Source organism: Gallus gallus, chromosome 23 (assembly GCF_016699485.2).
Source record: "Gallus gallus isolate bGalGal1 chromosome 23, bGalGal1.mat.broiler.GRCg7b, whole genome shotgun sequence".
In the NCBI taxonomy this organism is placed as follows: domain Eukaryota; kingdom Metazoa; phylum Chordata; class Aves; order Galliformes; family Phasianidae; genus Gallus; species Gallus gallus.
In genome coordinates this window covers 4,387,602-4,397,590 of record NC_052554.1, presented here as the reverse complement: position 1 = coordinate 4,397,590, position 9,989 = coordinate 4,387,602, and the positions used below count along the sequence as shown (strand labels likewise).

Genomic DNA, 9,989 nt, shown 5'->3' with positions numbered 1-9,989 from the left:
CGTTCGGCCCCGCCCCGCCCGGAGGCTCGGAGGCAGGCTGGGAGGAACGCCTTTAATGGCTCACAGCCCGTCCATCAGCGCCAGCAGGTCCTCGCCCTTCCCGCAGCTCTCGGCGCACGGCTCGGCCACCTCCAGGTCCCCCAGGATGCGCTCCAGCTCCGCTCGCCGCGCCGGCTCCTGCGCAGAGATACAGGCTCAGCCCCGCGGGCAGCGACCGGCGATGGTGAAGCTCTTTTCGTAGCGGAGGAGGAGTGGTTAGAGTCTTAAGTGAATTGTAGTGTACATACCTCAGTGGCTTCGATGTTCACAACCTTGTAAGATAACTCCTCAGGTCTTGTCAGCGCCGCCTGCCTTGATTGAAAATACAAAGAGTGCTTAATGTGATGTCATACTGTCACATCCCACCCATACCACAGAAGGTCAGTAGTGTTTTTCACTGGTCCATGCCAGTAAGTGGTAAGAGTTCCTGAGGCTCCTACAGACGAGAAATTCAGACAGCATTCCTGTTTCTACCAGGCAAACTAGGATGCTGATCCCATTTTGGAGATCCATTCCTGCTTTGGGTTTTCTGATGCTAGAGGTAGAGCAGTGAAAACACCTCCCTGCCAGGAGGGGGCTGCAGTGCTCCAGCCTATCTGCCTCCTCACCTCCGCTCAGTTATTACGTACTTCTCTCTCAAATGAGTATTTGGGGGACAGGAAAGCTAAGGGTGCTGAAGGCACACACTGTGTGTGTGCAGATCTGTGGCAGGACCTCAGCTCAGATGGTCAGTGCTAGTGACCACCAGCATCACCTGAAGGCAGTACGAGACCCTGCATCACAGAAAAACCAGGAACACAAATCCCTTTCCTTGCTGAGTCTTCAAAAAAGTCAGATAAACTGCTCCTCTTTTGTTCCTGCAGGGAATATCAGGACATGGATAAGAAAATACTAAAAAGGCTGCTACTCTGTCCCTAAAGCTGTTAAGGATCGGCTTCAGTCTCCAGGACTTGCCCACATGTCACTAAGTCACAAACCCCAGACCAGAACCAGCAGGAGCATACTCTTCCTCCTCATCTGTCGTGAATAAATTCAGTCGAAATCCTGTCTCGCTGCCACCAGGTTTCTTGATCTCCAGACCTCCCAGCAGCCTGGCCAAGAAGTTCAGTTCTTCTTTAGCGAGAGGGTTAGGGACTATATTCTCCTGCAGAAAACAGCAATAGGTTTGTTGGTCAGATTACTAGGAAAAAGAGGACTAACAAAGTTACTATATTCTAATATTACACTGATATACAGAAACATATTTATGTATTGTTAATTGTACAGGCAACTCATCGTTATCATCATTATATATTTATAAGGTGATTGCTTGAATTTCTAGACCCAGGACAAGACAGTTTTCCAGCTAAATCAAAGAGCTGTGAAATCAGCAAACCCAGCTTCCTGATTTCTGAAGAAATTAAGAAGAGGAAGCAAGATTTCAGGAGACCACTTCATCAGCTTATGTCTACAATTATTTAGAAAAATGTGCCCATAGCCTCACTCAGATGGGGTCATGAACTCAGAACTGCTGAGGTTTGGAGAGAAACAAATAAAGAGGTACCCCCAAAGTACAGACTAAAATTATGTTATTCTTACATGAGAAAGGAGGTAAACTAAAGAGAAGATAGTGCAGCTATCTAGTGAATGAGTTGGAGAAGGTCAGTGTGCGTGCTTGATCCAGTGACCACAGCTATTAAGAGATGGGGGAAACAGAATGTAAAGTCTGATGGGTGCAGTTAAACTGTCCAGAGGAAACCCCTCTCTCCCATGTGTGACCATCTGCAGGCCTTACTGACAAACACTGCTGCTGGGGTCATGAGTTTTACCAGTGACAGGATCAGAACAACATTAACCTTTGCACTGGATGCCAAGGTTTTGGAGGATCCTGACGTGTGCGTCTCTGCCGGCCGACTAACACTGTACCTAGAGAGAAGAACACACCAGGAAAACCAACCTGTTATTTATTTGTGATACAGAAATAGGAGGGAGGAGCACAGGACTCAAATATGACTTCAGGATATTTTTTTCTGAGGACTGTAAGCTACTGAGAGGTTACAGTTCTGTTTTACAGGGTACCGTGGCATTAAAACATGTAAACAATAAAGCTGTAAGAAAGAACATAACTGACTCTTATTCTGAAAATAGAAGAATTACCTACGACAAATGTGAGGGAAAAAAAATAATTCCTTGAATGCAATTAAACTTAATTTCCATGTCACATAACATGCAGTACACAATGAGAGCACTATTTTCAGCTCTGCTATAGTCATGAATCAAACTATGGCTCTTTCTCACAGCTGTTTACATACATTTATCTGTGCATTTTGTTTTACACAATCACTTTGTAAAGTAGTCAAGCTAGCTGATGATGCCCAAGATGCAAAAAATAAATATACAAGGCTGAAGACATGCTTCTGAACAAATCCATAATCAGTGACTTACATAAAAATGACTTACATATTTGTTCCAAGTTTGAGGACTCTGTCTCCATAAAGTTCAAAAGATCCTTCCCTTTGTGGAGTGACATAATTTCCACCAGTGGTGAACTCGGTTCTTTTAACTTCATCTCCTTTGCAATTAAACATCCTTAAAAACAACCCAATATTGAAACATATTTAATAGATCTGTTACTGATTTTCAGTACTGTACCCTTTGCTTACTGTACAAAAAAAGAGAAGGGAATAAAACCCTATTCTGTACACTGGTAAATATCTTTTTTAAACGATAAAGGACTAATAGCTAATTTACTGGAATAGGGAATGCCAGACACACAGTTAGTACCTCACTGCTGGGTCACTTAGTGCCAGACCTTGCCCTACCAATAACTTACTGAAGATTCAGCTATCCTTGCAACACAAGAGACACTCTAAGCTTCTGGCACTAAGTCCTCCTTTCTGAGCAGCCACACATGCAAGGCACTGCGAACAGTATTCACCTGATGAGTCCTGGCACTTCTGTACCCCAAGGAACAGGGCCTGATATTGGCAGCACAAAGCGACCATTAGAGTTCTGCACTTTATCCTTCAGAAAGATAGAGACCTGCAAAAGAATATTCCATCCTCTAGAAAATCAGTTACATGTCTTCTGTTCCGAGTTCTCTGAAGTCTTCCTGCCTAGATTGGGATCGGTTTCTTAGAGATCCTGATGTGCATAAGGACTGACCTGGGCCAAAGCCAGTAATGTATAACTGTAGTCCAAAGGACAGGCACACTTGATCCAGTATGAAAAGAGAAGTGTACTCTTCATGCATTTGAGTATGATCAATTTACTTACAGAGTATCAAGGCCCTTGGCCTCAAGCTTGAGGTTCTTAATTCCATATCAAGCATCTACTAAAAAACATGTACTAATGAAAACCTGAACCAGAAATTATTCTACACAGTCACCTTTGAAATAAAGAGGTAATTAGGAGTATTTTTTTTCTCCAGAACATCTTAGAATTATTCAATATTATTGTACTAGATGTGCTCATTGTGTGAAATTATGAAGACTTACAAACTCATCGAGATGACCGAAAAGCTCAAGTAACAAAACCAAATGTAGTGTGATTAAAATGAGACACTTTCATATTCTAACCATGATCAAACCTCCTTCTGTTCCAACCAACCAGTTATATTGGACCCTTACCCTTATGTGCATGTCCTGAAAAAAAATGAGGAGGGTCTGCCTGATCAGCTGAAATTCACCAGCAGAGAGAGAGCCGTACATCTGGAAGAGAAACACCCCAGGGTGAGGTGTTGTAAGGGTACCATGTCACTGAATCCATGCTTGGTACATGGAGCTGTATCAAGCTTTACACTCGATAGGGCACTGCCCGATGCAGCAGTTAGTCTCTAAGACCAGCTTGGAAGAGGAAAATCTGTCCGTGTATTCCACCATCTTGCTAAGGATTCTTACCTCAATCAGCTGTCGGAAGGTTTCATCCACTTGATTCAGAATGCCAGGGGCATCGCAGATGAAATCTTTGATGGCATCCAGGTGATTGAACGTGACCAGCAGGATGTCTTTGGGCCGGGGACACAGCAGGACTTGGTACTTGAAAGCCATAGTCATGAGGTCATACAGCTGCAAAGTAACACAGGAGATTTTGGTTCCATTGCAACACACACAGCAACAATTCCGTGCTTGTGAAGAAAGGGTTCTAAACACTCTTTTCTTTTAGCACCTGCTTAAGGGTAAGGACACCATTTTAGCTTTGTTTCCCAGGAAAATAACTCCTCTACAATTACGCTGCCATTGCTCCCGTTGGTCTCTCCAGCAGTCTTTAACACTGCTGGCAATTTCAACAATAGTGACACCAGGGTATAGCTCTGACAGGTAAGCAAGTTCCTGTGACCTTTTTCTTTTACCACCAGATATGCTGTTTGCAGGCAAGAGTTCTTCTGCCTGTAATTGAAAATAGTGAGTGTCAACAGAGAAATATATCTATATTTACATATATATACGTATAGACTTTTTGTATATAAAAAATCTGATTAAGAGTGCTTACTGAACCTCTTAAAAATCACTTACATATGAAACTCAAAACAGAGTATTTCCACTTAAGGCACTGAATTATCTGGAACTACTACAGATTTTCTCATCTTAGAGCCATTTTTACAAAGAAATCCAATGGGAAGAGGTTTGTTACAAACTGCTTCCAAGTGACAGTAACCTGCAAACAGCACTGAAGTACAGCACAGTGAGGACCACACAGATCACCATTTTACCTTATCCATGCTCGCCTGGTTCAGTCTCATGATTGAAGCATGAGCTAGCCGGTCATACACGGTTCTCAGAGCTTTCTTGGAATAGAGTTCCTGTGGTTTAAACAGCTCTTCCATAAATTTTTTATTGAACATGGTTGTGATGATGTCATTCATAACTGCAAAGACAGAGAGTATCTGTTTCTGCTTCAGAAACACAGCGCTCACCTCATCCTTCCACACAAACCCGGACACGGAGGGCTGTAGGGCTCACACAACACTTACTGTGAGACGTGGGTGCAGAGCCACACCAGCAGCAGGATGGGGAACACCATGCCTTAATTTAGGCACTTCTCTCGGTCTCATGTTGTTCTAAGCAAGCAGCATGACTTCTGCTGACTGTCCCCTGAGGCAGAAATGTTTCTGAGCTGCAGACAACAAACCTTGTTTTCCACTGGGAATAAGGCTGAGTTTGTTGTCTTGTTTTTACAGCAAGGGCTAGCACTTTCCTCTTTTAAAATAATTTTGTTTACAGGCTATGCTGGCAAGTATTATCTGGAAAAGCTACAGTTCTGCTTCCTAAAAAGACTGTTTTGCATCAGTCTGGGTTTTTTTACATGTATTTTTTACAAACCATAGCTAACTCTCTCTCCTTGTTCCCTTTTTGCCCTTAACGCTGTCAGTCTGTTTTTCTCTTCTAAACAGAAGCTCCAGAATGATTCGAAATGCCCTGAACCAGATTACGACTGACAGGTATTTAAGGGTGCACTCAGACCCGTGCAGCCAGGAGCTGAGAACACTGGCACAGTTCAACAAGTGAGAACTCTGCACTTCCTTACTAGTGCTTTATTCTGAAGTATGAATTTAGAGGTGGTTGCATGACTTACTGAAGACTAGGTGAGGATCAGGAGCACTCAATGTGAGGTCTGTGCTCCGCTTCACAAGCTTTTAATGCAAAGGACATAGAGAGCATTTTTGCAGTGATTCAAGCAGACACAGCACCCCAGCTTTCCTGCTGGATTTGATGCCTTTATCATATATCTGATACATTCTACAGTGTTACCATAAACAAACATTTATTTCTCTACCAAAAAACACTGAAAAAAAATCAATTTCAATTCGCAGAGATTATTATACAAGCATGAATTTCCCTAAGCAGATCACTGCTACTGAAGCTTGTAATGACAGCTAATTCTTATGGATTAGAGACATCTCGGGGGAAGCAACAATGAAAAAGCAAAGCAAAGTTAATGTACCACTCACTTCATCTTTTCTTAGATGATTATTACCTAGGGAACACTGCTAGGTCTGTCACAGATCCTGAGCACCTGGACGCTGACAGCTGTTTCTAGAGGGTGAGTGCCTTCTGAAGTGTGGATTAAAAATACGCCTCATTACAAATGGAAAATAATTCCCTTCTCTTCTGCCCTTTTCAGACGAACCGGCCACAGAACCACCTCTACTTGCAGCATGATGCAAAAATCCTCACTTATGCCAATGGAGAAAATCAAATACAATGTATTATTATATATTTAACTTTGCATGTAATCAATTATGACAAAAATAAGAGCTTCTGCCTTAGACTGCAATCAAGAAGAATATTTTGTTAAGTTTCCCACATGTGTGCTCTGCACAAAGACTTCTCCATCTTTGGAGGGTCACTCATAACCAATGCTGTCAGGAGACAAACAATCTCACAGTGTGCAACTGTAGCTGGGAGACATTCAGAATGAAATCAGAACTGTATTAACCACACGAGAAGCCTTAAAGATTATCCTCTTAAATTAAAATCTCTTGTATTGGCTATGAAAATCACTGAGGAAGACATAAAATATCACAGTGAAGGGCAAACCTCACAAGGTACACTTGATAATGACACAGCAAAGAGATGTTGGAACATAGGCGGTCCCTAAGGACATACTTATACCATTCTAACAATGGAAAATAAAAGAGATAGGAGTGTTAGCTCAGGGGTAATGGCACGCCAAGCAACATAGCAGAAAAGCAATTTAGCAGAGGGGGATTTCATCAACTGGGATGGGGAGAGGGAAACCGAGTACAGACAATGCAATGGACAGAAGATAAGCTGAGGATTACAGCGGTTTTTGCCTGCATGTGTCGTGTCACTGCAGACAGACACATCTCCACGCCTACTGCGCCGTCACAGAACATGGCTCGTATGCATGACATGAGACTGCAGTCTTTACGTCTGGATTGTGCTCATGCTTCTCCAAGGACACTCAAGACAGTGAAGGGAATGGTACGAGTCCGAAGCAGTCACACACTCTGTTTGCAGTAGGTCTGTAGCTACTAACAAAACTGACACAGGCAGTGCCTCACTGGCCGCCTTTATCTGCAGCCATAGCTTCTGCTGGCTGCTCTACATCCATATTTCAGAGATCATCCCAAGAGCAGCACTCACAGACTGGGCTTTTTTCTCTCACAAGAAATGCTGATTTGTCAACAAGAGATCTGTTCTTGTGCCTTTACCATCTGAGTCTGATAAGGCAGGATTTTATAAAGCTTATCTCCGTTTTGGATGTGGTAAAAGAGAGGAACATGTAATCTTTTATACTTCTGAGATATTAAATGCTGGAAAAGCACATTCTTAGAAACAGCATGCAAAGGTAGTGAAGAACTGGGGGATAAATCCAAGGTATTAGTATTTACCTTCAGTAAATGTTCAAAACTCACAAATGACTTATTTTGAAAAAACAAAGAACAAATCACAACCCTGATCTCTCTTAAAAGGGAGCTGCTTAAAGACACTGGCAGTTCCACTTCTGTTCACCTGACAGAAAAAAAATGTGATCATTTAAGAGGTTTACTTTCTCATCCAGCTGCTTACTGCACCCCTACCCTGGAGGCCAACATTTGCAGGCAGAGTCTAGGAGGAAATCACACTCACGCCTTCGCTCCAATGCAGAACCTGAGCTCAAACCATCTCCACTGATCATTCAAGTCAAGATGAACTTGGCTGAAGCGTGGATAAATGCTCTTTTGTGATCACTCTGCTGCAAGGATGGTGACCACAGGCAGGGATGGGTAAGCAGCTGGATGGAAGTGCCTTGAATCTCTCCTGGAGTTCACTCTTCAAAAGCCTAAGCAGTGAATTAGAAATATCTGAGAAAAGCAGTATAGGTGGTATTCTTGCCAGTAAGCAGAAAAACTTCACAATGCTGACACAATTATTTGCTTGTACTGATATGATGTTAGAAAAACATGAGTATCATTTTGGCTACAAAAAACACCATGATAAAAGGTTATGATCTGTTTACAGACATCACCTTCATTAAATTAACAAATTGTCTTTTTTTTTTTTTAAGTGACATGATTTGGAAATATTTCCTATTTATAGCTAGAGCATCTTTTAAAGAATATCACTCCTCCCTGACACCATCACTGGAGGGCTGCAGAACAGCATACAGTGTGTTCACATACAACGAGCCTCATGTGTGCATGTAGTGGTGTTGTCGACTGCATGCAGCCAGGAGATTACAGTACCTCGTTTCCTGTCCACATCTGTCCATTCATCTACACGAAGCATACAAAACAAAAACATCAGTTCAAGAAGTAAGAACGGGAGTTTCAAGGATAAAAACAAATAAAGAGAAAAAAAAATCTAACTAACGGTCTTTGTTTTTTCTCATCAGCATTCTGTGTTTAGCAAGAAAGGACCCTGCTGTTACTTGATGCCCTTCTGCTACTTGGCATCTTTCAGTTTCAAGGAACACACAAAAGATGAAACCCTGTTCTTCCCCTGGAAAATTCTGGTGCTTCAACAGAGCTAAAAATTGCACCCTTGATTGAAATTTAGTGGGTTTTGTTGTTGTTTTTTTTTTTGCACTTATTAGTAAGCAATATTTCAGTGAACAGTTTTAAGCATTAAGAAACACCTCAGTGAAGATGACATATCAGTAAAATAGTGGAACTCACGCCTTCTTTTCTTTAAATACAAAAATACACGCGGGGATGGTGCAGATCTCATTCAGATATTCACCACACACGGCTAAGTTTAGTCTGAGCTGCAAACTGAAGGCTACACAACCAGCAGCAGGGAGGGGAAAGTGCCAGCTCCCCTTCTGAGCACAGCCAGCTCTATCCCACTGTACACCTCTCACAAATTGCCTTCAGTGACACCTTCCAACAGCCACAAAAACACTGTGAAATTTATTTCACTTAGGGGGCTTTATTTTCAGACAGCAGACACACGTGACCAACTTCTGTGACAGAGCTGTGACACCGTGGGGGGGAAACCATGTCCCCAAGGCTCCTTCAGACGACACACTGAAATGCTCTGTGGCCGACCGATGTTCTATTGCTCTGTCCTTCCACGGTGAGCATATCTGTGCCCATTCCTGCTTTACTAAGGGAGTTATTACCAAGAAACTGACCACGTGGAAAGGAACAACAGATTTCTGCCGGTTTGGCAGCAGGCTGATAGGAGCAACGAGGCAGGGGCACCCAGCTGACTGCTGCGGACCAGGCCCGCTGCAGAGTGCTTCCAGAGCCCGTCCTCTTCTCCTCACGGCCCGCTGCTGCCCGGCCCAACCCGGCCCGGCCCTCGCCCCACAGACCCGACGCGGGCAGCCGGGGCTCGACGGGGCCTCGAACGGGGCCGCTCACCTTTGCGGGCCTTCTCGCCGGGGATGCTCTGGGCGCGCAGCCGCTGGTCCAGGATATACAGCATCTCTCCGCCCAGGTTGAGGAACAGCAGCGGTAGCGTTCGCGCCGACATCGCGCCCGTCGCTAGCCGCCGTCACCGGGCAACGGTTCAGCCAATTGGAAGGAGCCGTCTTGGCGGCAGCGGCGCGACCAATCAGAAAACGCCGTCTTGGCAGGTGGGCGTTGTGCTGAGCGCTGCGCCACTCACTGGGCGAGGGTGGAATGACTGCAATTAAATGTTCTTAGTGCAATTACGGATGAGCTTGCCGCAGTGTTTTGCGCGGTCGTGGCTGCGGCAGGAAACTGATGGAACGTTTCAGGGGTAGGCTATTGGACAGCACTGCCCCCCACCAGCTCAGGCTGCCCAGGACCACATCCCACCTGCCTTGGGCACCTCCCAGGGATGGGGCACCCACAGCTTCTCTGGACAACCTGTGCCAGAGCCTCACCTCCCCATCACTTAAAGACATCCCTGCCTTCACAAAGGCACTGGTAACACCCCAGAACTACTCTCAGCACAGAAAAAAACCCAGCTCAGGACATAATCTGACGAAGCAGTTCAATGCAAACCTCTCAAACACTTAACCACTCACTGCACTGCTTTGGGTACTCACACGGT

General features: G+C 44.3%; 1 protein-coding gene across 5 annotated transcripts; it reads right to left on the bottom strand.

The window, feature by feature from the left end:
* Nucleotides 1–38: 38 nt before the first annotated feature.
* OSCP1 (organic solute carrier partner 1) lies at nt 39–9,469 on the bottom strand. 5 transcript variants are annotated; one of them, XM_025143127.3, is made up of 11 exons: nt 9,332–9,469; nt 8,210–8,239; nt 4,730–4,884; nt 3,918–4,085; nt 3,648–3,728; nt 2,957–3,060; nt 2,479–2,607; nt 1,875–1,944; nt 1,044–1,183; nt 288–351; nt 39–177 (listed from the first exon to the last, which is right to left on the bottom strand). In XM_025143127.3, exons 1-11 carry the CDS (start codon nt 9,441–9,443, stop codon nt 61–63), a joined length of 1,170 nt encoding a protein of 389 aa, XP_024998895.1. In that variant the 5' UTR covers nt 9,444–9,469; the 3' UTR covers nt 39–60. The 5 variants fall into 5 exon arrangements, with proteins under 5 accessions (XP_024998895.1, XP_015153273.1, XP_015153274.1 ...); XM_015297787.4 differs by lacking the exon at nt 8,210–8,239 and adding an exon at nt 4,991–5,133; XM_015297788.4 differs by lacking the exon at nt 8,210–8,239 and adding an exon at nt 4,991–5,111.
* Nucleotides 9,470–9,989: the final 520 nt, after the last annotated feature.

What these genes read in the sequence shown, in the direction of transcription:
- OSCP1 (XM_025143127.3), bottom strand. Translation starts at nt 9,443, where the DNA reads ATGTCGGCGCGAACGCTACCGCTGCTGTTCCTCAACCTGGGCGGAGAG. An exon ending in CCTTCCGACAGCTGATTGAG is followed by an intron (nt 3,729 to 3,917) that starts GTAAGAATCCTT and finishes TTTCTCTTCCAG; the next exon opens with ATGTACGGCTCTCTCTCTGC. An exon ending in ACGACAGATGAGGAGGAAGA is followed by an intron (nt 352 to 1,043) that starts GTATGCTCCTGC and finishes TTTTCAATCAAG; the next exon opens with GCAGGCGGCGCTGACAAGAC.